The sequence below is a fragment of the Olea europaea genome, chromosome 11 (assembly GCF_002742605.1).
Source record: "Olea europaea var. sylvestris chromosome 11, O_europaea_v1, whole genome shotgun sequence".
NCBI lineage: Eukaryota > Viridiplantae > Streptophyta > Magnoliopsida > Lamiales > Oleaceae > Olea > Olea europaea.
In genome coordinates, this window is record NC_036247.1 from 31,784,393 (window position 1) to 31,812,346 (window position 27,954).

The 27,954-nt window shown below is 31.1% G+C and overlaps 2 protein-coding genes across 3 annotated transcripts; one reads left to right on the forward strand and one right to left on the reverse strand.

Annotated features, from left to right (window-relative positions):
- Positions 1-17,317: 17,317 nt before the first annotated feature.
- On the reverse strand, positions 17,318-21,326 carry LOC111404077 (phosphatidylinositol:ceramide inositolphosphotransferase 1-like). 2 transcript variants are annotated; one of them, XM_023032808.1, is made up of 13 exons: positions 20,779-21,326; positions 20,549-20,638; positions 19,834-19,920; positions 19,667-19,735; positions 19,491-19,571; positions 19,106-19,177; positions 18,934-18,991; positions 18,738-18,840; positions 18,404-18,499; positions 18,280-18,326; positions 18,091-18,203; positions 17,888-18,004; positions 17,318-17,491 (listed from the first exon to the last, which is right to left on the reverse strand). In XM_023032808.1, the coding sequence occupies exons 1-12, from the start codon at positions 20,809-20,811 to the stop codon at positions 17,933-17,935; spliced, it is 921 nt and encodes a 306-aa protein (XP_022888576.1). In that variant the 5' UTR covers positions 20,812-21,326; the 3' UTR covers positions 17,318-17,491; positions 17,888-17,932. The 2 variants fall into 2 exon arrangements, with proteins under 2 accessions (XP_022888576.1, XP_022888575.1); XM_023032807.1 differs by lacking the exon at positions 17,318-17,491 and having other exon boundaries at positions 17,656-18,004; positions 20,779-21,325.
- Positions 21,327-25,183: 3,857 nt separating this feature from the next.
- Positions 25,184-26,730, forward strand: LOC111404720 (protein FAR1-RELATED SEQUENCE 5-like). Its single transcript, XM_023033486.1, has 4 exons — positions 25,184-25,391; positions 25,550-26,247; positions 26,374-26,481; positions 26,563-26,730. The coding sequence occupies exons 1-4, from the start codon at positions 25,184-25,186 to the stop codon at positions 26,728-26,730; spliced, it is 1,182 nt and encodes a 393-aa protein (XP_022889254.1).
- The last annotated feature ends 1,224 nt before the right edge of the window (positions 26,731-27,954 follow it).

Consider the following 27,954-nt stretch of genomic DNA (forward strand, 5'->3'; position numbering starts at 1 on the left):
TGTAAAAAATTTATATCAAACTCAACTTGTCGAAGCCATGTTCGCGGTCACTTGACATTGAGGAGCTACGATGCCATGACGTGAACTAAAGGAAGATTTTGCATGAGAGTCTAGAGCTCATTTTAAGCAATGTGGGAATGAAGACACCTTATGTCCAAAAAGAGAGGGAGGATTTTTATTTATTTATTTTTTTTCTTCATCATATATTCATGTTAGTGAATTATGTCCTTTGCAGGTATACTACTGATTATTAAGGAAAGATTAAAATTAATACATCAAATGTATAGTATATATTTATACTTTACATGCTATATTTTTAAACATACTCATTTACATCTGAATGTATGGTAATAAAAAGTTGATTTTACTAAATAAGTTACAAATTTATCATTAAAAATAGTTAAATAAACTAAAATACTTTATAATAAAAAATTACAAATTATACTATTTGTATTATATTAGGTAATACTCCACCTACCTATTTTTAATTGTTTTTATTCTCCAAGAGTTCAATTACTATTTTGATTTTATGTAATCAATCTAATCGATTATTTTTCTTTCTCATTCATCTTGTCTCAATTCATAAATTAACATTCACTTGAATCTTTTCATTGCATCGTTTACACTTTTTATACAAAATCATACATTTTTATTCATTATGTTCGTATATTCTTTTCTTCAACGAAGCTTTCTTGCAGAAAAGAAAAAAAAAAATCATCTGCAATGGATACCTATAAAATTATGTATGCATTCTTAACATTAAATGAACAATAATTTCATAATTTCTACGAAATAACAACTAATATAAAAAATTATTTTAATTCATTAAACACAAATTAATAATTAGACGATAGAAATGGAGTTTTATTTTTCTTCACAATATTGATTGGAGAGTTAAATGGAGTATTTTCTATATTTTTATTATGTAACTAAATTAGTAAAATCAATTTTTATTGACTTTGAGCATCTCCAATAAATTCTCTATTTTTAAAGAGCATTCTACAATTTAGACAACATCTATAAATTTAGAGAGTAAAATTTTTAAATATTCTAACAGGCTATTTATATTAACACTTAATTTTACTAGTCCTAAAAAATATTTATTGTTTTTTCTTATCTTTTATTTTTACTAACTTTCCTCAAAATTATTACATTGTTTTCCTACATTGAAAATTAAAGTACTTTGAATGCATTTAATTATAGAAAATGATTCTCTAAATTAAAATATTTATTTAAAGATTTTTTTGGAACATAATTTTTTAAGAGTTGATTCTTTAAAATAGAGAAGATTTTATATTTGAACACTATTTTGGAGATACTCCAACGTTTAGCAAAAGAAGAAAAACTTTTATCACTCTCTCTCTCTCACGAAAAATAAAATAAAATAACAATCATATCCTTTAAAGAAACAAAAAACATTAAATAAAAATAAATAACTTTTTTTCTCTAATAGGATGCAAAATTGGTAATATGTAGACGTGATTTATCATTTCGATTAAGAGTATTTTTATTAGTTCAGCCATTTAAAATATCATATTCGTAAATTTTTAGCAAATGGTATTTTTTGTAACTATGTAATTAATATTAATATATAGAAAGCGGTATACATTGGTACATTCCCAATTCTTAATTGTAGACAAATTTGTTCCTTAATCTATAATAGAATTACCTAATCATCCATATCTTTTCATCGCAATGGGAAAGTTGTGTACTAAATAATATTGAATTTGCTGTTTTCAATTTGAAGACCGTTGACAAACAGTTGCCCTGTGTATCACGTAACCTCGAAACATTCAACTAACTTTACCTTCCTTCCCCAACAAGACAACCACTTTATTTATACATATAAATAATATGTTCTTAATTAAACTAATAAATAAATAAAAATTATTGAAGTATTCTAATCTTGTACAAAATCTCCATTCATTCCAAATAATATATATTAGAATGTACACTTCCTCGTGTGAGATTTTATTTTATCTTATTTTATTTTTTGATGATTAGATTGCTTGTAGTTTAGTTTAATGTGTAATATATCCACATCGTCCAATTCATTATTGTCGATCTAACTTGTATTGTTAGGGTTCCTTTGATAGAATTTTATTTTTTCTTCTATTTTTTGTAGAAAATTTTTTTGGAGCTATTTTAGGTCAGTTAAGTTTTCTATAAAACTCAAAAGCAGTTTTGTACTCTTTAAAAGCCTATCGACCGAGCTTTTAGTCTATTAATTTACACGTGTATTATGATTTTTACAAATTTCGTACGACGAAGATACGTTTTGAAGAATTATAACAAATAGATTTTTTCTAGGTCTCAAATAGATGTGATGATAAATGGTTTGATTTATATCCGTTACTAAAGTTAGGTGTACCTTCAATAAAGACTTTCGTGATTCAAACAGACGAGGGAAGGATTGTTATTTGGGAATTCGTATAGATAATGATCAACAAAATTCAAATTCTCATCGTTTGACTATGAAAGTGAATTTGTAACATTTGACATTTAAATAAATTTCTCTCTTTTCTTCACGCATCTTTTGGTCCCTATTTCAAGTCAATTAACGTGTCTTCAACATTTCCACATTTTTTTTATTGAATATTAATTTTAATTATTTTTATTTCACGAAAGCAAATTTTGCAAGACAACACGATTGAGATTTCCATTTAATCGAGTCTGCACGTATTTTTTGACTTTGCAAAAATAAGGGAACTTTCGCAGTTATTCCTTGCACTTTTTGGGTTATTTACTACTTTCTATTTCATTTTCACATATAAGCTTAGTAGATTTTTGAACAATTATAAAAGGTAATTAAATGGAAGTTTCAGTTTGATAATTTTTAGCCAAATAAAAAAAATTTCAACCTCATAACACTTCAAATTTTAATTATTGTCGTTGAGATTTGCAAATCATAATAATGATACATTTTCAATTATCTTGCACGTAATCATCTCATTCAACATTCCATTTACATGCTAAATGTCAAATTAAAAAGTCAAGAAATCCCTCTCATATCTTTCGGATAACAATTTAATTATTTAAGTTGTGACTACAACTCGCATGTTAAAATATTTTAAAATTCTCCGTTGGGTGAGGAGAACGCTGTTGACTTAAATACCAATTTTAAATGTAACACAAGGAAAGTGCAAGATATAAATAATAAATAAATAAAATTGTATACAAAGTTAAGAGCCACATAAATGACATCATCTCTTGAGACACGGTTTACATTTTAGAATTTTGTTAGAAAAAAAAGAGATGTCTTTGAAAGCTGTCCATTCGGTCTAATCAATCCTCTAGTTGAAGAGTAATAATACGGTAAGCAGGAGGGGCATGACAGGCCCCTAACCAAACCCCACCCCCAGGGGGTTGGCAGACCCCCTGTTTTTGTAGCAAAGCCCTACATTTTAAGATTATGATGATGCATTTGATTACGAGTATAGAATTTGAATAAAAATAAAATAAATTCTAGGCAATTCAATTAGTGTAAATGGCATCAATAAAGCTCGAGGATTGGTTTTTTTTTTTTCTTGCAAATAGTTGACATTGAAAATATATAAAATTATTTTCTGTAAAATATAAATGAGACGAACCCCCATCCTCGTTATCTTGATGGGATATTAAAACTAAGAATGACTAATACTGATTTACATAAAACAATCAAATGTTACAAAACTTTTTTCACAGCACACTAGTTACATTTTTTAAGTATAACTAAAATAACGAATTTGGTGAATATAATCTCTATAATTATATTTATTGCCCATTTTGTCTCATTTTAAAACAAAACTCTTTAATTCTTATACTCATCTTCAACTACACATTCATACAATAAAATATTTTGTACATACCTAAAACTTTTTCTTACTTTTTAACCACACATTTTCTAAAAAATCACTTTTCAAAACATTATTTTTTTGGAAATAATGGCCATCAAACAGGGGCTAATTATAATTGAACTTTTTCTTTCTTTCTTTTTGTTAATTTCATTACATTTTTTTTAAATTATAAGTAAAATAACAAATTTTGTGAAGTTAATTTCATATTTTAAATCTAATATAAAGTATTAAATATTTAAAATATGAAATAAGAATAAAGAGAAAAGAAATAAATTTCCATTTAAAAATGAGGAGTCTTCGAAATATTATTATGTTAATTTGTTCAGGGAACAATATTATGCAATTCAAACATTTTTTTATCTAAGGGTTCTTTATTTAGCCTATGTTTGACTATGTTTGATTTAGATAAAAAAATCAAATTTTTAGTAAATTTTTAATAAAAGTTGATGAAATATATAATTGAAAAGTTTATAAAAATTATGAATTTCATAAAACGTATGGCCAAAAATAAGTTTAAGTAAAAATTAGTTTAAAAAAGTAAGGGACAAACAGGACTTTATATACCCAACTTTTTTTTTTACCACTTTCTCATTTTTATTGGTTTTGAGAGAGATTGAATGATACCTAATTTGGATTTGAAAAATACAAATCTACTAGAAAATTAAAAGAGAATAAAAGAGAAGAGAATAAAGAGAAGTCAATAGATTTGTGTGTATTTTATTAAGAATCAAAGTCCTGTATTTATAGGGCAGAACCAGGGATACACAGTAATAATTTCTAGGGTTTCATTTTACAATACTCCCCCTTGAATTATACATTACAAAATATCCGTCTCGTTAAAACTTTGTTTGATAAAAATTCAATGAGACAAAAAATCAAACAAAGGAAAAAGAGTACAGTTAGTTTGGAGTACTAAAAATAAATACTGCTTCATTAAAACCTTGTTAGGAAAACCCAGTGGGATAAAACATAAGCGAAGGAAAAAAGTACAATTACTCCCCCTGATGTTGATTACTGAAGATTTTTGAGTTGATGCATTCCAATCTTCTGAACTAATTTCTTGAATGTAGATGTTGGCAGTGTTTTTTTAAATAAATCGGCCACATTGTCATTTGAGCGAATTTGTTGGATATTGATATTGTCAATTTTTTAAAGCTCATATGTACGAAAGAATTTTGGATAAATATACTTCGTCCTGTCACATTTGATAAAGTCTCATTTGAGTTGTGCAATACAAGCTGCATTGTCTTTGTACAAAATTGTTGGACTATTATTTGTTGAAATTAACTCGCATGATGCTTGGATATAATGGGTTATGTTTATCAACTATACACATTCTTGTCTTGCTTCATGGATTGCAATAAGTTCATAATGATTTGAGGATGTAGCTGTCAAGGATTGTTTCACAGATTTTCATGATATAGTCGTTCCTCTACGTGTAAACACATAACCTGTTTGTGATTTAACTTTATGTGGGTCAGATAGGTAACCTGCATCTGCATATCCCATTAAAGCAAATCCCAACCTTTGAGAATAAAATAATTCCAAATCAATAGTACTATTTAGGTAACAAAAAATATGTTTAACATCATTCCAATATCTTTAAGTTGGTGTATAGCTATATCTTGCAAGGAAATTTATTGAAAAAGCTGTGTCGAGTCGAGTGCAATATGCAAGAAAAGTTAATGCTCTAATTGCACTAAGATATGGTACTTTAGGATCAAAAACCTTTTCTCCATCTTCAAGCGGACGAAATGGATCATTTTTCACATCAAGTGATCGAACAACCATATGTGATGCCGATGGATGTGAATTATCCATATAAAAACATTTTACAACTTTTTCTATATACATAGATTGATGAAAGAATAATCCATATGCGAAATGTTCAATCTGCAATCCGAGACAAAATTTGATATTTTCCAAATCCTTCATCTCAAATTCATTTTTCAAATAATCATCAGTTTTGTTGAGCTCTTTAAGAGTTCCAATTAAATTAAAATCATCAACATAAACTACTACAATTGTAAATCCATTATTATTATTATTATTTTTATGAAAACACATGAATATATATCGTCATTATTATAACTCTCTTTCAACAAATATTCGCTAAGGAGATTATACCACATGCGTCTCGATTGTTTTAATCCATATAATGATCTTTACAATTTAATTGAGAGCATAGTTTTCGGGCATGTATCATTTGTTCCTGGCACCTTAAGTCCTTTGAGAACTTTCATATATATGTCACTATCAAGTGAATCGTACAAATAGCAGTTACAATATCTATAAGACACATATCAAGTTTTTGTGTCACAGTTAAACTAATTAAGAATCTAAAAGTAATGATATCCATTTTTACAGAAAAATATGTTTCCTCATAATCAATTTTTGGTCTTTGTGAGAAATCTTGAGCTACTAGTCGGATTTTGTACCTTATAATTTTATTATTTTCATTCATCTTTCGTACAAAAACTCATTTGTATTCAACAGGAATTACATTTTCAGGTGTTTGAACTACAGATTCAAACACTTTCCGTTTCTCCAAGGAATTCAATTCCGCATGTATGGCTCCTTTCCATTTTGACAGTCTTTAACCTACTTTGGCTCAGGATCCTTATTTTGCATAATATCAATAGCCACATTGAAGGCGAAAATATTGTCTATAACAATATTATTTTGTTTCCATAATTTATGAGATAACATATAATTTATTGAAATCTCATTATTTTTGGACACTTGTGATATTTCGGGAACCATATTTTCAATATTTGATTGATTAATCTTTTATAATATTATTTCTTCGAAAATTTTTGGTTGGTTTTTCTCATGCACTGTTCTTTTTCGAGGTACAGAGTCCTTTGAATCAACTGGTCAACCATGCTTCTAACGTATTTGAGATTCATTTGCTACAATAGATTGTCTTGCAAGGATATCAATTTTTGCTTGAGTATTTTCTGCTCGAATATATGAATTTGTCACTATTCTTGTGTCAACAAATATATCAGATAATTAATTTGCAACTCTTTGCAAATGAATAATTTTTTCAACTTATTGCTCACATTAATTGCTGCGGGGATCAACGTGAGATAGAGTTATTTCATTCCAAAAAAATTTACCTTATTTTTCGGGATGTAATTTTTTCCCTCCCAAAATTGGGAAAGTCATTTCATTAAAATGATAATATGCAAAACATAAAGTAAATAAGTCACCCGCTAAAGGCTCAAGATACCTAATAATTGATGGTGAATCAAAACCAATATAAATCCCAATTTTTCATTGGGAACTCATTTTAGTACATTGTGGGGGGGGGGGGGTGAAATAGGAACTTGGACTGTATAACCAAAAACTCGTAGGTGAGAAATATCAGGTTTACGGTCAAATGGTAGTTGCAAAGATGAATATTGATAATAGACAGTTGGTCTAATACGAACTAATGATGCAGCATGTAATATGACATGACCCCAAATAGAAGTTGGGAGTTTTGTTTTCATAAGTAATGTTCTAGTAATAAGTTGTAGACTTTTAATAAACACTTTCGCCAAACCATTGTGTGTATGTACATGCGCAATTGAATGTTCAATTACAATTCCAATTGACATACAATAATCATTGAATGGTTGTAATCTAAATTCACTAGCATTTTCAAAACGAATAGTTTTAATTGAGTAATCGAAAAATTATGCTCGTAATTTAATAATTTGAATAAGTAGTCTAGCAAATGCTACATTCCTAGTGGAAAGTAGGCAAATATGTGACCATAAATTAAAAGAATCAATTAATACCATAAAATAACGAAATGGTCCATATGGTGGGTGTATTGGCCCACTTATATCTTCGTGAATTCTTTCCAAGAAAGTTAGGGATTCAATATTGACTTTTTTAGTTGAAAGTCTAATGACTAACTTGTCTTGCGAACAAGTTACACATAGATAATCATTCGATAAAAGAATCTTCTGGTTCGTAAAAGGGTGTTCATGTGAATTGTTTATTATTCGATACATTATTATAACTCCTGAATGTCCAAATCGATCATGTTAAAGTATAAAACTTTTTAGGTCAACGAACTTTTGGTTCCTGACATTATTTAATCCAACTATTTTTATAAATGTATAATACATGTCAGATAGGAGTGCTTGAAATTTTTCTTTTATCTGCTTCTGATCAGATATAAAAGAAGTTATGCAAATAAATTCGACATTATTTTCTTGCGTCGTCTCAATATGATATCCATTACAATAGATATATTTAAAACTAAGTAAATTTCTTTTGAATTTGCTAGAATAAAGTTCATCGTCAATATACAATTTTGTATCATTTGGTAAAATAATACAAGCTCTTCCGGAGCCTTCAACGATATTCGATGCACCTAATATTGTATTGACATTATTTTCTTTTAATGTTAAGTCCAAAAAATATTTTTTGTCTTGAAGAATAGTATGTGTAGTTGCACTATCAATCAAGCAGGTATTTTGGCAATCTATCCTGAACCTATCAATATAAAAAAAACTTGAATTTAAATTCAAAATGATAAGCATAATTAATACTGTGAATTTAACGATGCATAATAAAGTTCAAAATTTTTTCGAAAAGTAAAAACATATTTTAAACTAAATTTTTAAAATAAAGGGAAATACTAGAAATATAGAAAAAAACGAATTTATATCTTCCATCACACCACCCCCAATCAGATGGTCAATTATCTCATTTGAATCAGCAAAGAAATCAGAGATGTACAAATGAGTCACATCAATTGGACTATCATAGTCAGCAAAATTTGTCTCTACTTTCCCTTTTTCATTAATTGATTTTTGGTAGAGATCCACAAGATATTTTGTTGTACGACAGGTATGTGTCCAATGTCCTTTCATTCCACATCTAAAGCAACTTTCTTCGTGTACCTTTTTCAATGTGCTACTTTCATTTGCTTTGTATATTTTGAAAAGTTGCCTTGTTTAAAACTTTGTTGAATATTTTGTCCACGATTTATTCCACGTCTACGTCCACATTTTTGTCTTGATATTGCATTTATTTTAGACAATGTAGTACCATTTACTTCAGGTAATGGTACAAACCCAATTGGACATAACCCATGATTTTTCATCAGCAGTTCATTATTTTGCTCAGCTGCTCATTATTCTGTTCAGCAACAAGCAGACAAGATATAAGTTTTGAGTATTTTTTGGAATCACGCTCGCCATATTGCTGCTGCAGGAGGACATTCCAGGCATGAAAGGTGGAAATAGTTTTTTCCAACATATCTTCATTAGTGATTTTTTTTCTACACAATGTCAATTTTGAACAATTCAGAATTGTACTAACTAACAATTTTGAAGTCTTGCAAACGAAGGTGTATCCACTCATAGTGGGCTTTGAGGAGGATTATAGTCCTTTGATGATCAAATCTTTTAGTTAATTTTTTTTCAAAGAATCTGTGGATCCTTTTCAGTGAGATATTCAATTTTCAGGCTATCGTGAAGATGATAACGTAGGAAGGTGAGTACTTTTACACGATCCTGCAGGGATTCTTTGTTTCCTTCTTTTATTGTTTCTCCCAAACCTTTTGAAACAAGATAGATATCAGCATCGAGTACTCATATAGATAATTTTTGCCAGATATATCAAGTACAGCAAACTCAATTTTCATGATATTTGCCATTTGGTTAATTAAACGATAAAGTAAAAGAAAATACAATTAGTTTCGAATAATATGATTAAACATTATATAATAGGTAATCAAGTAATAATATCAACATGACATAAGTTACGCGTTTTTCTTTAGGGATAAACACTAAAATAATATATTTTTCGAAGCATATGTTACTTCAGGAGCACGTTGTATTTTATTATTATTTCTTCAAGATCAATATGTCAATATTCTTCTGAAATATTGAAAAAATATATATAATTCATGCACTTCAGAACCAAATAATATTCTTCAAAAAAATTAATTATAATATTGTGCTATTTCAGGAGCAACAAAATTTTATAACAAAAATTTTGATATTTAATCGAACGATAATTAAAATTACTGAATAATTAAATTTTCTCACCAAATTTGCACACAGAGATACGTGAATACAACTAAAAATTATTCTTGATGCCAATAATTAATGAGGATGACACGTGCAATGATCAAATCAAATCATAAATAAAGATTGATGGCAAAAGCTATAAAAATAATTTAGGCTATCTCATAGGCAGCAGAATTGATGAACAAAATTCACGTGTAAACCAAATAAACAATTAATTTGGCAATTCCAAGTTAAACACATAATTACGTGTAAACCATCACACAATTAATTTGGCAATTCCAAGTAAATTGAAGGCAAGAACATAGGATTACGTGTAAATCGTTAAACATTTTCATCATTACGTAGACATGCCGTAGGTTGAATTTTCATCATTACGCGTTTGATTGTGATTAAAGAAGCAGACGAAAATGGCATTGTACAAATAATATTTTTTTATCTTTAAAGGCTAAAGAAACAAATTGATGGTAGCGAATTGTTAGGCATGAATTGACGGTGGCTGTGATGCATGAATAATTAGACATGATTTTTACCCAATTAAATAAGTGAGTTGGATGCGTGAATTGATAAAAAAAAATCACATGTTATCAAATTAATTTTGATACCTGTGATAAAAAAAAATGTACTATCTTCTTAAAAATTTGAAGAATTATACTTTTCGTATTGATAACGTGTTGTGAAAAGAGAATAAAAGAGAAGAGAATAGAGAAAAGTCAATAAACTTGTATGTATTTTATTAATAACCAAAGCCCTATATTTATAAGGTGGAATTAGGGATACAACTTAATAATTTCTAGGGCTGCAGGGGTATAATTATCATTCATTTCTAAATCATAATAAACTTACCTTTTATAACAACCATCAAGAAAATCCTATCTGTTACCAATCACATTCTCAAAATTTTCTCACGGTTAAAATTCAAAAAATAATGGCTAATTATCACCTAGAACACACACACACACACACACACATATATATATATATATATATAATGGTTTCATCATAAAATTCATCTCGTTTCATTTCCCTCAAACTTCTCTTTTACACAACACCAATGCCAAGTATGGATACACAAATCCGATAATCTTGAAAGGATTTTGTTCAAATTTCAAAATTATCATCGTCTACCTTTCAAGGAAGTCTTTTATCTCTCGAGCTTTTTCAAGAGCTCCAGCAAACAGCCCATGAGCAAGAGATATAACCATTCCTTAGCCATCTTCAACCATGATTCAACTAAATGAAGCCCCTATTTGGCTGACTCGCATTTTTTAGAACTCATTTTCATGGGACACAACTATATAGACAAAATTTTCGATGTGGCTTAGCAATTAGCTATCTAAAAGTTAGGGTCAAAATAAAGCTCTTTTGAGTTAGTTTTTTGTCTCAACACGAAGTGGGATTTAATAAAAATCAATTTTTTTTTAATCAAAATAAACGTTAACCAAAGCTGAAATTACCCAAAAACAAAACCAAGCCTAAACAACACCTACCTGTATGATAATTATTGTATGAAAATCATTTTTAAACATAGACGAGGACACCTTACTAATACCAATAATTGAAATTTTAATTAAAACCCACCGGCTTAAAATGGAAGACTTGGATTTTTCCAGCAAGAAGAACGATCATGTAAGCATAAAATAGAAATAGATCACAAGAGAAGAATTCCCTATCTAATAATTTTTGTATTTTAATTGAGAATAATTAAAGTTCAGATATAGATATAGAATTAGTTGACTTCAAGAATTGGTAATTAAATCATGTTTACGAATTTGTAGTCCTAATACTTGATTGAATTTTACTCATCAAATCTTTTTGCTTGATCAACTTAATCGATTTAGTTAGTAATTAAGGAAATCAATCTTTAAAATTGTGAACTAATTTTTTGGTGCTCATGTTAGAGTTAATTGTGATAAAAGCATGATCGGTAATCATGTTTGATGAACGATACTCACTTGTCACTTTATTACTTATTATTGATAATACTTATGGAACATTTAGACGATGGCTTACATGATTTGGGGAATTTAATTTATTTTTGACTTTTGATCAGATTTTTGGAATGGCAGAGAAAGAGATGGAATACAGGGTGGATTTGTTCAACAAGTAGGTGGACCCTGCCTTTTGCTCTTTCTTACAATTCTTCATAACAGTGATGTATTGGCTATTGGTGGTCTAATGTTAATTCAGAGCTTGAAACTAATTAATACTTTCTATCCTGCGAGCTTAACTTGATGAAAGATGGAAACTTAAAAGGCTTGATAGTTGCTGACTACTACTATATTGTGTTATGCAATATGCATTATTGATGCCTGCAACTTTGTGCAAGTGTTCCTCCAGTATTTATTTGACGATGGGTTTTTAATCCAGGCTTACGCACCCCGAACCTCATTTTAGTGAAATTACTCATTTAAGCATAAATATGAAATACCAAGTTCTAGAAATCTGGTAATTTAGAACATTTTCTCCATCAGAATAATGATATTTATATTCAGTTGGGTGCTTAAAGGGATTGTACTTCATAAATATTCAGGTACAAGGAATCCGAGTTAAATATGGGTGAAAACAGTTGCATTGACCGTTGCGTGTCAAAATATTGGCAGGTGAATTGATGACTTCTGCACTTAAGATTTATTCTTGTTTTCTTTTTGAACTCTTGTGTGAATGCATGTGCTTCGATGGTTGCAAAATGTCATTATTTGAATTTACTGCTATACATATTTGAGCAAGTCATTTTTGTATTTGTTGTTACTGCATAGTAGGAGAATGAGAACAAAACTAATGTTAATTTCATGATACATCTATGACTCGCAACACATTAGAGTAGTTGATTTATTTGCATAGATGCGATGGAATTTAGTTGTCACTTTCTGGAAGTTTCAATGGGTCCCTATTGTTTGTGATACAAGAACAACAAACAAATAAAATGTATTCTTGGTGCTAATTTTGATGGCACATTTTCTGAGGATTTCACGATGAAAGAGTAGATTTAGTTAAGAGAGGAGGGAATGTATAAGTTTTTCATCGTACTCTCTTCCTCATTGTTTTTCCTTTGTACAAGCGTAGTTTTTTCTTTTTTGCATTGGATTGTATTGGCTGATAAGCCTTTTAACCTGCAGATCTATTGCCAATTCATGACTTTGTCAGCATGGTACAGGTTCCATGTTTGGCTAAACTTAAAGATTTGCTCATTAGTAAATAAGTTAGTTTTAAAATAATTTTTTCTATTGGTCATAGTTGAAAATGAATAAATTACTAATTTGAATTAAGCTAACCATGCCATAGTATCAAAGTAAGTAACAGAATAGTAACTATCAACAAAAAATTTACTTATAAGTATTCTTAACTATCGACCTTAGCTAAACATCTTGAAGAACTTATTTCGTGCTTGTTTGATAAAGATTTTTTGTGAAATGATTCTTTGATAAGTGTGTATTTTTATTTTTTTTTAATGGGTGGTTAAAAAGCATAGAAACGATATGGGAATTATGAAAAATAAATTTTTTGGGGGAAAATTTGGTTGAAAATGAGTGTCTGTGATAAGTGTTTCTTAAAGCATCAAAATCTCATCTCGCAATTATATTTTCAAATTTTTTAAACGAGTGATGTGGAAGAAATGAACAATGAGGTTCTTGACTGTAACTTAAAAGAAAAGGAGATTGCACAAATTGGAGGTGGGAAATTGCCCAGATGTATGTCACTGTTCTTGTGCCAGGTTTGGATTAGATTGCAAAGAATTTGTTGCAGGCTGAGCTGAAAAAGAGGTACAGTGAATCTTCAGAGAAGCCCCGAAGGCACATGAATATTTCCATTTAGTTAGTTAAAGTAGGGGGAGGGGTATTATAGGATTTGGTAGAATAAATTTTATAGGATTCTAACTATGAACGGGGGGGTTAAGGTGTTCATTTCATTTATGCAGAACAGAAATTGGGTGTCAAATTGAGAGAGAATGGGCCTCTAGGTAACTCATCAAACTATTGTAATTCCACTTTGTCCTTTCATTCAGTAATGCAAATCCGGGTTCCTATCACCTTCCTTGGGGAGTGGGTCATCTTCGGAGGTGGAAAATTGGGTGGAATAGGCATAAATAGGTGAGGGCGGTGATATATAAAAAGTTACCTACACACGTCAATCCATTTGTTAAATGGGTCACAGGGTCAGAGCTGGTTTAACCATTAGGAAGGTGAGTAGTTGCCTAAGACCCCTATTTATAGAGGGCCCATAAATTTTAATAAGAAAATCAATTGTTAAGATTCTTTTACTTCTTTTACTCGGGAGACACAAATGTTTGCAATTGAAGTCAAAAAGTACAAAAATTTGAAGAAATCTGATAATGAAAAATATTTCTCCAGTATACAGTACTCCAAACCAAAGGCACCAAGAACAAATGCCTTTTACATTAGGCTGTATGGATATTTCAACAAATTCATTAAGAATTAAATAATACTTTTCAGGATTTCTAGAAGTAGATGAAACTTCAGGAAAAAGGCCTCTTTAGTGAACTTACAAGTAAAATTCCAAATCTAAAACCTGATAATAATTATGCAAGAGAACAAGGATATGATAACGGTTCTAACATGAAAGAAATCAAGAAGGCATACGAAAAGGATTATTGCAGATTAATCGTCAAGTGCTTGTAGTTTTGAATCATTACTCTAGTATGTTGTTTTCTTGAACTTTTCGAGTTGTTTAACCCCTGTTTGGTACGAATTAAAATAACATTTTTAGTAAATTTTGATAAAGTTAATGAAGCTGTTGAAAAGTTGTGGATTCCACGATATATGTGGTTAAAACTAATTGTTGAATTTGATCTAGATTAAAATCTAAATTTTAATCTCTGCCAAACAAGGATTTAATATTTAATAGTCTTTTCTAAACCTAAATGATGGAACATATTGAAGTCACATATCAAATTTAAGCCTCTGTTTGGGAAGAATTTATAATCTGTTTAATTTATAAATAGATATAAGTGAGTTGTGGATAAATGCATATATTTTTGGGTCTATTGAAATATGTAATTGAAAATGATGTTTGATTAATTGATAATGTACGAATGATTTATAAATTTTGCCTAGCAGAGGCTTAGGTTAATAGTTAAATTGTTGTCACAAACTCATGGAGAAAGTGGTACCAGAAGTATCTGTATTGAGAAGTAGGTTTTTCCTTTGCAATCATGAAATTTGAAATCCAAGAAGAATATTGGATCTTGGTTTAGGTAATGTCAAGTCTTTCCCCTTGGTGGTTCAAAATTCCCTCCTTGTGAAGTAATGTTTGAAGAATAACGTTTTAGTCATGGCAATTGATCCAATTGAAATGATCTCTCTGAAATAAGTGTCACCTCTACCCTATTCCCTTGAATATGCAGTTAATATGGTTATATTGTTCGACTAGATGAATTCTTTCCCCATAGTACATCCTAACCGAGCTAACACCATATAGCTTCCTCCGGCAAGCATGAAAGGACCCATTTCTCTGATGTGTATCATTTGATGACATCAGACTTCATGTTTTGTTTCTTAATGACACTAAGACCTCTGAAACTTGTTTATGTCCAAAGTGCTGAAACATGGTGATGGTGTCTCCAAAGTACGTAAAAGCCTTAAAATGCATAGAAATAGGACATTTATTGAGCTTCTTGAATGTTAGACTGGTTTGGTAATCCCGGTGAGTTATTTGACCCAATCTACTTGTGTCGTGTACTCGAATCCTCGTCTGTCGGTGCCTTATAAATCTCTTATTGACTGCTGTTGAAATGCCCTCTACAGGTAACTAATCTAGTCGATCAGTTGCTGGGGAATAATCGGCCACCAATGTGAAGGAGATAATTTTGCACCGAACATGGCTGGTAATGGACCAAGAACCTCAATATGAGAAAATGGGAAATAGAAGATGACAGTTATTACTCTTCAGAAGTAGAACTATCCGTTTACATGCCCTGGCACTCTAATATTCTGGTTATATTTAGGATATGTTTAATTGTAAGTATGAAACTTGCGTGGAAAGCAAATAAGTTATAGACAAATGGAAATTGTCAATTAAATGTGTTTGATTAGCTTAATTTTAACATAAAAATTATTGTACTTTCCTATGTAGTTGAGTTTTTAGAAAGTGTGAATTGTCTAGAAAATACAAACTTACCTCCCATAGAGATATACTTTCCTTGTCTTTTAGAAAAACAATTTCACATGACTACACTTCTGAAAATTATTTTTCATGGAATAAAGGTCAGTCAAATATTTCAAAAATTGAAATTTGGGTGAACTCGATAGTTTGTGTGTGTATATGTCAGTTGTATAATGTTAAAGAACCGAGACCCCACAAATGGGGATGGGCCCGCAAAAAAAAAAAAAAAAAAAAAACACGGAACCTCCCCTTATTTGTGGGGTTTGTCAGGGAGGTTGTTTCTTTAGCATAACCCTACGTTAAATCTCGTCTGAATGATTTAGAAGGTGAAAATAAAGTGAACGTCGCACAAAATCAAACAATTAAACGTGGAATTGAAGTTTTTAATGTGGGTCTGGTCCCTTTGGATGAACATCAATCGGTCTATTTCTAAAGCTATAAATAGGGTGGTGGAGTTGGTGATGAGTATCAATTAACCCAATTGAATAGGGAAAATACTCGAACGCCAAAAGTTTGAGGCAAGTGTGATCATAGAATGATCGACACCATACAGGGCAAAGTCATTGAATTCGATAAGAAAATATGGGGTCCTTAAGAGCTGGGACCCTCTATTGTCCTTGCAAAAGTAAGAACATGAAATGGGGGACCAATTATTACATCAGAACTAAAAAATTAAAAAGAAATGAAAATGGGGACAAATAATTCTGATGAAACCAAATTGCATGAGGACTTTATCCTGAATGAGAACAGTTCGATTTCTAATCTTGCTTCTTGTAGAAAAATTTTCTTAAAAAAAAAAAAAAAGAGCATCTTTCATGAATTTTCTTTACAAATTCTCTTAGCCAGATAAATGTCTTCCCTTTAAGAAATTATCCAAACTTATTTTAAAACATCTTTTTAGTTTCAAAAGCAACTTTCGATTCCCTTTGCATTCAATTTTTTATTCATTCATGGTACTCGACCGGTGCCCCTTTCTCATCTCAAACCAAAACAACTATGAACATTAGGGAAGATAAGTTCCAAGTTCATTTGAGCTGTCCCCTTTCTCCTCTATGGATTGCGGGTCACTTACTATATTCATGTACAGTAGGGGAGGGGGGGGATTGGTTATGTAAAAGATGGGATCAGTAAATGGAAATTCAAAAAGCATTGTCACATAAAACCTAGGTATTATATAGTTTGGTCCCAACTGATTTTCTTTCTATCAATTTAGCTGTGAATTGAAATGGAAAATAAAACCTAAAATTATTAGATTAAGACATTCTCTTGAATATATAATCTAACACAATCATGGATTACTTAAAACCTTATGCCTCATGATAATTAAAAACAATATAAAATTCTGTTAAGAGGAATGACAACAGCTGAACATGTTCTTGTAGCACATGGGATTGGTGCAATTTTTCTTCGTTCCTTTGCACCGGAAAGTCTACATATGAGGTACCCTCTGTTTAAAGGCATGTGACGAAAGTGACAGTGACAAAAAGTCCATCATTCCTAGAAAACAGAATACAAAATGTAACTAAAAGCTGTATTTTCATATGATCGTACAAGGACAATGACCTCTCTATAACTACGTCAAGGAAAGCATGTGCCCAAAAATATGGTCTCCAATTTAAATAGAGACTACCCACCGCATGGTTACCATGGCGTAGTCATGGTTGACTGTAAATCTGTTGAAGTTTTTATACGTGACTTGAATAAGAACAGAAAATAATGAAAAATTAGCGAGAATTGAAGATCAAAAATAATTGAAGCAATGAGAACATCGGAATTCCATGATACACCATGGCATATCTGATGACAGGTTTCAGTCCATCCCGGCATGACTATAGATTATCTAAAAGCATAAGTAGTAACCTAGGACTTATCTAGATTACATTCGAGGTATACCCGGTAGCTGTTTCAATAGTTGAAACGAGGTTCAATTTACATTGTCTATACACCATTAACCCCTGCATCAATGCTTCCATCTTCCATAATCTTGCCGTTTATTTGAGTTCTTGGCCTCTGGAAATTATGCCATGAGCAATTTTAAGAAACTGTTCCACGGGCTAAATAAAAGTTTATTTGCAATCCCCAAAAAGAAAAAGTACCTTGTCGGAAGGGTCTCCAGAATTTCCATTCAAGAGCCTGTGATTTTCTTCCTTCGTCCTGCCATCCTTGCTCAATGGAAGCAACATTGTTGAAGCTCCACGATCAGGCAGTTCTAAAAAATAGAACCCGGGTCAAAATGCGAATGTTGAAGCAGATTTTGGGCCCAGAGACAAGAAAGAAATGCTCACCTGGCAACTTCTTGTCAACAAAGAACACCACCAAATTAACTGTATACCTGTAACATAATCATGTGTTTAGATGTACATCAGACAGCGTTAACATGTTAAAAATACTGGATGTGAAATGCTTTACCATGATACGACGACATCAACTGTGTAGTGCTTGCGGGATGCAATGATCAACAAGCTTTGGATCACAACGGTTAACCAAGCACACTGCTTTACAAACCTGCAATTTCATGTCAACAAATAGGTTGATATCATATGACCATGAACATAATTGGGGGATCATATAAGACAAATGGCCTCAAATTGTTGAGAAATTTAGTCCAAACTATGGAGATAAGCATTTCGGGCATAAGTAATTTATTTCTATAATTTCTTCAAATATCTTCATTCCCTTGGCACAAGTGTCAGACATTCCTTCCATGCAATGCAATATAATAAGAGGTGCAATTTGCTATTACCTTCGGGTGCCATATTTATGGTATGTCCGAACAAAGACTAGAGAGAAAATCATGTGAGATGAAAATATCAAATCACCACAACCATAAAGCACACCACTAGGAACTGCACAATCATAAAAATTCAAGTGAGCAAAAAAAATTGGAAAAAAAAAACACTTAAACAACTAGAGGAAAGGGGAAATAAGGCAAATGTCACCTATTAATAGAACTTCTAAGATGCTATCAGGACGTGGAAGCCTGGCAAGCTTTGAGCCCTATATCAGAAGGAACAGATTTTCAATGCTAAATTGTCCAGCCCACATTGAAATTCTAGCGAGAAAAGAAATTATGCAAAATTGATTTAAAAAATTCGATTTTTTTTTTTTTACCTCGCGACAGTGATAGTTTGGGCCAGGGAGTTGAGTAGAATAAAAAGTTATAATCCGAAGAATTTGACAAGCCTACAGCAACATAAAAGAGGAAACTATTATGACAATATTAAAGATTTGGTTCCATACAAAATACATTGATTACTGCTGCAAATGTTGTTATAGTAGGATCTATCATTTTATAAATGTGAAGGTTGGATTATATGCACAACGTCATTAAAAATTCGAATGACAGAGAAATAAATAACCCGTGACATTAAAACACATTCATGAATATGCTCATCCAGGAAGAAAAACCAGTAAAAGATCCATTCTCATTTCCCTCTCCAACCAACTCCGGATTCATGTGCAAAGAATATTCTAGAAACAAAGAAATTATACTCACAACTAGGAATGCCAGAATCCTACACCATATCAGAACTGTGTAAATCTTCTTGCTTTTGAAAACAAAGGGATGGAAAGTCCACTGCAATAGAACATTAACCATATTTACAAATATTAAGGATTGCGATCTTCACAAAATGACGATCAGAAGAAAATCAAAACCAAGAGAAAACTCACCAAGACAAAAAGTAGAAACATGCAGGTAAATACAGTTTCACTTATATAAGCTTTGTCTTTTCCGAGCTCCTGCAGATAAGAAGGTTGTAAATGAGTAAAGTTCTCAAAGAGTAAGCATCCATTAGTAGTAGTAAGCAACATGAAGTACAAAAATGTATTTTGCTTACTGGAAGAAGAAAGAAGCCAACGTCCTGAAGTATGGGTCCTGGTCGATGTATATAATGAACACCTCGAGCAGCCAGTCCATGGATGTACTGAGTAAAAGACATGTTAGACATTAGAAATCAAGAACAGCATATAAGCAAGAAGGAAAGCCAACAAAAAGAAGCTAAATTGATAAAACTATAGCTAAATTCAAGCGTAGAACTGATTTTGATTAAAGAAATAATTCGTTTAAGGAATTATCAACTAGAATCAATATTCGATGAACCAGTTAGGAAATATTATGAGATATCCACTAAGAGAAGATTATTAAGACTGCCCCCATGGCAAGGGTCTTCCATAAAATCGACTCACTGTTTTGCACAAACACATACCCTAGGTACAGAATCAGAGTGAATCCGAGCTTTTATAAGCATTAAATAGCGAAAACATCTGCTATCCATTCATGAAAACATAATTATTGGAATTGTAATCATTCCTTAGTGAAACGTTTCCATCAAGTCACCATAATTCAAAAGCTGTATCCACAATAAAACACATACATGTTGTTCTCTAACCAGAAAAAAACATAAATTACAAAAAGTCAAGTTTAACAACATTCATCTCGAATAAATTAGCAAGTACAAAACAAATTGCCCATAACTTTAATCTAAGAAGAGCACTCAATAGTACAATCAAGAAGAAATTGATAAATGCAAGAATAAATATATACATACAAACCTGACAAATTAAACCTCCTAAAATATACTTCCAATTTTCTGCAAGAAGATTGATTTCTGTAGTTGTCTCCGCACAAAACCTCTTCCATAACTTCTCATCACAAGAACAACAATAATACATCAACAAACAATTCTAACAAAACAGGGAAAAAAAAATTTCTCTCTTTTTTTTTTTGTTTTTTTTTTTTCTGAAAAGCAGAAACCTAATTTAGCAGTGGAGAGGAGACGAACCTTTGAAGCCCCGCGACCAATGTAAAGCGACATCTTCTATGTATGTGCGAACAAACAAAACTTCCATATTACATCACAACCAAACTGTTTCGAATGTCAACATCATCATCTCCGTTCAGTGAAGAGTTAACCAATATATCCCAGAATTACGCTCAAAAACTCCTTCAAGATCCGATGAAGTAAAAACCCAGTTGCTAAATCAATGATCCTTCAAGATAATGATCGATTCTTGCAATGGTTGTCCAAAAAATATAAAAAACTGTATTGTTGATTAATCGAAATCCACAACTAACAAACTTCAAAGAGGAACTTTTTTCTCTCTCTAGAAACAGGGTTGCCTTTCCATTTCTCTCTCTAAAGATGCCTACTGAAACGCGAGATGAACACGGAGGGACAGTTGCAAGTGAGAGAGCGAGGATTTTTCACACACGTAGAAATTAAATTTCGCTGCTTACCAAAAGTAGAGGAAATTCGTGACTGATATAGACCTCCAAAAAAATATTCTTTAATACACAAAAATGGAATTTACTTCGTAATTATTTCTTAATTAAATTAATAAGGTAATGTTCTTCGTTCTTCCCCTGTTTGTGATTTGTTCAAGGTACAATGTACGAGTTAGCATTTTCAAATGATAAAACGTTGGTAAAGTCGAATTCATTTGACAATCGGGCCATAGCCTGCATATGGTTGAAGTATATTTAATCCTTGTTTGACAATTTTTCTCTTTTAAGATTTTTTATAGAAGTTGATAAAATGTATGGTTAAGAAATTATAAAATTAATGAAATATATAGTTAAAATTAATTATTGATTTTAAATTAAATTAAAATTAAAATTTTAATCAATATCAAATGTGGACTAAAAGTTTATCAAACTTGGCACCTGTTAGTTTGTGATTAAGAGAATTAATTTTTTTGACCTTAGAGAGAGAGAGAGAGAGAGAAGTGGGTCCACCTATGAGTGAAAAAAAATGACAGTTAAAATAGTGAAATAATGATAAAAAAAATTGATTTTTGGGATGAAAATTTGATATCAAATGGGACTTAATTTTTTTAATCATATGAACTCACAAATTTTTATATGGAACTCATAAACTTATAAATTTGAAAAGATTTGCAAACATAGGCTTAATATTTTATTAGTTTTATGTACTTGGCCCCGTTTAATTTTCATTTTTCTCAAAAATGTATTTTTACTCTCGAATTTATTATTACTTCACGTGAAAAAAAAGGAAAGAAAGTCAAAAAAGTCAGACAAGAAATTGCTGAATTTTCTACTTTGGAAATGAAACTATTTTCTAGAAGAATGTGAAATAATTAAATATTAACCTTATATTAATTTCGTAAGCATAATGTACTTACAATTGGATTATTTGTTTTACAAATGTAATCTAATTAACAAGTTACATTTCTGGTCATGTTTGATATTTTACTAATAGTAAGTACGTGCGTCGCACATCTTATGTGCGGAATGAATTATATACGTAATATTTTTTAAGTTAGGCAATTGATAATGTAAAATGAAAAAATTAAGTTGTTAAAGAATATACATATAAATGAAAGTTTTATTAAAATTACGTGAAATGATTTGTTTATGCTAGACTTTGGCTGGACCCTATCTTCAACTATTATAACGACATCAACCAATTTTATGGTACATGTAGGCACGAAGAAAAATCAAATTAAAAGATGTACATCTGATTAAGTTCAAAATGTTTACGTATAAGTAAACTAAAGGTACGTAAATAATTTTCAAATTTAAAAAATACTCATTTTGTCTGTACCATAAACTTTTTTCTTGATGGATAATTTCTTTCATCATCAATTCATTTTCTCCTAATTGTTGATCACATTTAAGCAGTTTTTTCTTTTCAATTTATTGTTCATCCTATTTAAATAGTTATATTATCAATTATTAATTAATTAAATGTGAAATTTATAAATTTTGAATGAAAATATTGACAATGTTATATAAAAATAAAATTGTAAATTGAACATTTCTCATCTATCTCCACATTTTATTTTTATATATGTTGTACTTTTAATATAATTATATAAGTAGATGAATGTTGATTTTAAGTGAAGCTCATGTAAATAGATAATAAATAATACACACACACACAAACGCACGTATAAAATAACATTATAATATATTAAAGGTGACACTAATGATAGATTAATTAAAATTTAATTTCATGTAATCTTCTTTTTCAGTATATAGTTCATTTTTCATATTGGAGTACTCGTAATTTTAGATTAATTAAATTAAGTTTATTCACTTAAAATCAAAGCTCGTCAATATATATAATCATATTAAAAATATAGTGAGCTCAGATTTTAAATGGTAAACTTAATTTCAATAATGTAATTTAAGTAATTAAACTTAATGTAAAATTTTAAGTACTCCAATAAAAAACAATAAGTATTACATTTAAATGGATATCAAATAAAGTTAAATTATATTAAATGATATTCTGTTAAATATATAATGGTAGAATTGACATATAACTAAAAAAATATAAGGGATTTTTATTAAAAGCAATAATTCAATTTATTCAACATGATATTGAAAATGGTTATTGTTTAAGGAACTCAAATGATGGCCCTAAATTCTCATTTTGATATTTTAAAAAAAAAATTTTAATTTGATTAATAGAATTATTTCAAAATGAAATTGAAAAATGGATGTTTAAGGAGCTCAAATGATGGCCTTAAATAACCATTTATAGAAATTAAAAAATATTTTTTAATTTAATTAATAGCATTACACTTAAAATAGATATTAAATAAAGTTAAATTATAATAAATTGTACTATATTAAATATATAAGGGCAGAACTGGCATATAGCTAAATAATTAAGGGTAAAATTGGTATTCAAAAGTTTCTCCTCAATCTATACTTTTAATATATTATAGATAGATGTAGATATATGATTTTCATTAACATTGTATTGATGCTATTTTAATATAAAGAAATTCTGGTGAAAAAATATTTAGATAATTATGATCCACGTGGCACTACCTTGCGAGATGATGTGATTTTTAGACATTTAATGTGGATAAATAATTAATTATTTCACTTAAGATAATTCAGAATTAACTAATTTCAAAAAATTCTTAGATATATCGCTAAAAAATTATCTATTATTCATCTGAATAAGTCTTCAAGTACAGGATGGTTTCACAGGGATTTGCCGAAAATTTGAATTTGATGACTTGTAAGCTTTAAAAAAAAAAAGGCAAACAATCGAACAAAAAGAGGGAAAACCACAAATTACTTTCAGAATTCCCTCCACCAAGACTGCACAAGTTCATACCTCAAAATAGCCCACCTCGTCGGTGTCAACTGAACTCCTCCGTTTTCCGCGGTCTCCATCTCCAACCACAGATTTCCCACATCTTTGACGGCATTGACTGAAACCATTTAGTGTTTGTGAGTTTTCCCGTATCTTCGACGGCGTCAACTTATAGAGTTGGAAGGTACCGCTATATTCGAAACTTTTTACTTACTGAAAAAACTTATTCTAAATTTTTGCCATTTTTGTCTTGTGTGTATATAGTTGAAGCATATAAAAAAAATGGCGATGGTAGTTTTGTCTATGCCTCGAAACTTTTTACTTACTGAAAAGATATTCCTAAATTTCTGCCCTTTTTGTCTTATGTGTATATACTTGAACCATATAAAACAAATGGCGATGATTGTTTTGTCTATGCCTACGTTGTCTGCAAACTGAAAATGAGAAGGAAAAAAAAAATTAGTTGAATCGGACTAAAACACAAGTTTTTTAACAAGCTGCGAGCCCTTCCTGGTGTGCAAAACAAATTTATTATTATCAATCAAATCTAACAATCCTCCCTTAGGAGAGTTCACATGCAAACTTCAAAATATATTTGGGGCATGGAATTAGAATATTGATTGCAGACTTTAAAAAAGATTTTGTTTAGCCCCAGTGATCTAACAGTCTGCTTGTTTGTTGTCGGCAAATATTATTGGGCTATTATGCGTTAATGTCTTCGTAATGCTTATTTCATCTCAGGATTAGGAACTATGGAAGAGAAGCATCATGACTTATTGGTTGAAACTAGGAATAGCAATGTCACGAATGAGAACGTAGGTGAAAATGATAACTTTGGAGGAGATGGTGTGAATGTACCCGAGGTGGGTATGAAGTTCGATGATGAGAAAGAAATGTTTGAGTTCTATAAAAAATATGCTTATGAAGTGGGTTTTCCAGTTAGGAAACGGAATTCAAAAAAGGGGAACGATGGTGATGTGCGATTTGTAATGTTTACTTGTAGCCGTGAGGGCAGAAGAAGTTATGGTACAAGAAATTCTTTGAAGCAGCAACCAACTAGTCAAACTAATTGTAAAGCAAGGATCTCGGCGTCTTTATTGAGTAATGGAAAATGAAGAGTAAATACAGCCAACTGGATCACAATCATAAAATGAGTCCTTCGAAATCAAGGCTGTATCAATGCAATCGAGAGCTGACTGCAAATATCAAACGAAAGCTTGAAGTGAATGATATTGTAGGAATTTCATTACACAAAAGCTACAATTTTGTAGTGGTGGAAGCAGGCGATTATGAGTCTATCACATTCATCGAGAAAGATTGTCGAAATTATATTGAACAAGAACGACGGTTAAGACTCGCAGAAGGAGATGAAGCCACAATACAAGCTTAATTTGCGAATATGCAAGCACGGTGCTTAGGATTTTACTTCAGTATGGATTTAGACGATGAGTCCTAGCTTAAGAATGTATCTGGGCAGACCATAGGTGTAGACAAGCGTACAAAGAGTTCAGTGATGTTGTCACATTTGATACAACATACCTCACTAACAAGTATGACAAGCCGTTTTTCCCGTTTGTTGGCATCAATCATCATGGGCAATCAACACTGTTTGGTTGTAGCTTGATAGCTAATGAGGACACCAATATATTTGTGTGGTTACTCCGGACATGGTTGCAATGCATGCACGGTCAAGCACCAAATGAAATAATTACTGATCAAGATAGGGCAATGCAGAATGCAATTAAGTTTGTATTTCCACATACGAAGCACAGGTGGTGTCTGTGGCATATCTTGAAGAAGTTACCTGAGAAGTTTGGCTATCATGATGACAAGGCTTCGATATTTTTTACTATACATGGATTAGTGTGTGATTCGCATACCGTTGATGAGTTTGAAAAAGGGTGGAGAGCGATGATTGATATGTACAAGTTGTATGACAATGATTGGTTGGCGGGATTGTTTGCAAACAGAGGACGTTGGGTTCCATGTTTTTTGAAAGCCACATTTTGGGCCGGAATGTCCACAACGCAACGAAGCGAGAGTATGAATGTGTTCTTCGATGGATACATGCATTCGAAGACCTCTTTGAAGCAATTTGTTGAACAATATGAAAGAGCACTGTGGAACAAAGTTGAAAAGAAATTTCAGGCTAACTTCAAGTCGTACGTGCAAATGGTAGTGTGTGTAACGAATTTCAATATGGAAAAGCAATTTTAAAACGTTTACACCATATCAAAGTTTGGGGAGGTTCAGAATAAGTTCATTGGGAAGGTTTACTGTGAAATCATTTCTATTTCAAAGGGTTTTATAGAGACGATTTACGAGGTACGGGAAGATGTCCTGCTATATGAAGAGCATCGAATGAAAAGGACCTTTTTTGTGTCATATACGAAGGAGACACAAGACATTGTTTGTAGTTGCTACCTGTTCGAGTTCTGAGGGATATTTTGTAGGCATGCAGTCACTGTTTTGATTCGTAATAATGTCAAGTTATTATTGGATAAGTTTATATTGTGGCAATGGAGGAGGGACATTAGTAGAGCACACACGAGGATCGCAGTTTACTATGCTGAGTTGGTCAATACTCTGGCACAGTTGAGGTACGAGGATATATGTCGAGCATTTTCAGAGGTGGATGGCCTTGTTGCGAATGATTAATAGCGGAGTTGTGCAGTAATGGAGTGGATAAAAGTTCAGGCGGAGGAGCTCAAGTCGAGTAGTGGTGCTCATCCAAGTCATGTAATCTCTCACAGGATCGGTTCTCAAAAGCATTTGAGCATCAACGTACTAGATTACATATCATCGAAATGAAAGGGTACACCAAGGAAACTTCGACGAAAATGACCGTTGGAGTTAACATCAAAGAAAGCAAAGGTATTTTTTTCTATTTCATTACTATTTTAAACTGAGTTCAAACCACTATTCTAATATGAATTTGATGTACTTGCAGGCAACTTCGACATCAGCAAAAGGCAGGAGACCGAAAGGTAGTCATAGTACTGTGGAAGGAGCTGCACCAGATGTTAACGCCTTTGAACAGTGTTCATCACTATCGCCATTCACATGTTCGCAGTCCTTTTTGGTATGTATGTTTTTAGGCCATTAGGTTTATATTTTTCAGTTCATTAATTTCATTTGCTATGAGCCTTATTTTGGATGTTACGCAAATGTAAGCTGACAGTGGCAGTCAACAAGAGTTACAATGAACAAATTGTGGATTTCACTTTTGCGCATTCAAGCACTTGAACATTGAAATTTTTGATTTCATTCGGGGCTATTTAGTTGTAGCTAACGTTTGGTTAATTTTCAAGTCGATGAAACTTGATGAGCCTTCTTTTGGAATGGTCTCGAAGTGTAAATATTTTGATTTCATTTTTGAGCTAATTTGGTGTGCATTCTTCATCCATATGTGTGGATGTTTTCTATATTTTTTACTTGATGGATAGTTTTAGAATTGGACAATTTTTACTTGATGGTGAATTTATATTCTTCATGAGTTTTGTGGTGAATGTATGCATTCTTTAAAATTGCCAGTTATCATTTGAGGCGAGAAACTACCATTGTAAAGTCTAAAACTAGGTTTGTTGTCATTCACAAAAATTTTGTATGCTCTAGGTTCTTGCCAAACTAGTATACTAGCACTTGTCATTTTCTATGCTCTAGATTTCTCGTCATTCACAAAACTTTTGAACTGATCGTGTTGTGTATCATCCATATTTTTAAATGACAAAAGTCTATGATAGTGCAACTTGAAGCTGAAAACTGATAAAGTTTTAGGCATCTTAATACCTAAAACTTTCCGACATCAAAATAGCTCCACTCAAACCAAGAAAGCCATATCAAAAACAACAAAAAATTAAGCAAACACAAATTCTTGTGTTG

What these genes read in the sequence shown, in the direction of transcription:
- LOC111404720 (XM_023033486.1), top strand. Translation starts at nt 25,184, where the DNA reads ATGAAGAGTAAATACAGCCAACTGGATCACAATCATAAAATGAGTCCT. An exon ending in TCAAGTCGTACGTGCAAATG is followed by an intron (nt 26,248 to 26,373) that starts GTAGTGTGTGTA and finishes TCTATTTCAAAG; the next exon opens with GGTTTTATAGAGACGATTTA. An exon ending in CGAAGGAGACACAAGACATT is followed by an intron (nt 26,482 to 26,562) that starts GTTTGTAGTTGC and finishes AATAATGTCAAG; the next exon opens with TTATTATTGGATAAGTTTAT.
- LOC111404077 (XM_023032808.1), bottom strand. Translation starts at nt 20,811, where the DNA reads ATGTCGCTTTACATTGGTCGCGGGGCTTCAAAG. An exon ending in GGATTCTGGCATTCCTAGTT is followed by an intron (nt 19,178 to 19,490) that starts GTGAGTATAATT and finishes ATGTTGCTGTAG; the next exon opens with GCTTGTCAAATTCTTCGGAT. An exon ending in CTGGAGACCCTTCCGACAAG is followed by an intron (nt 18,005 to 18,090) that starts GTACTTTTTCTT and finishes CATAATTTCCAG; the next exon opens with AGGCCAAGAACTCAAATAAA.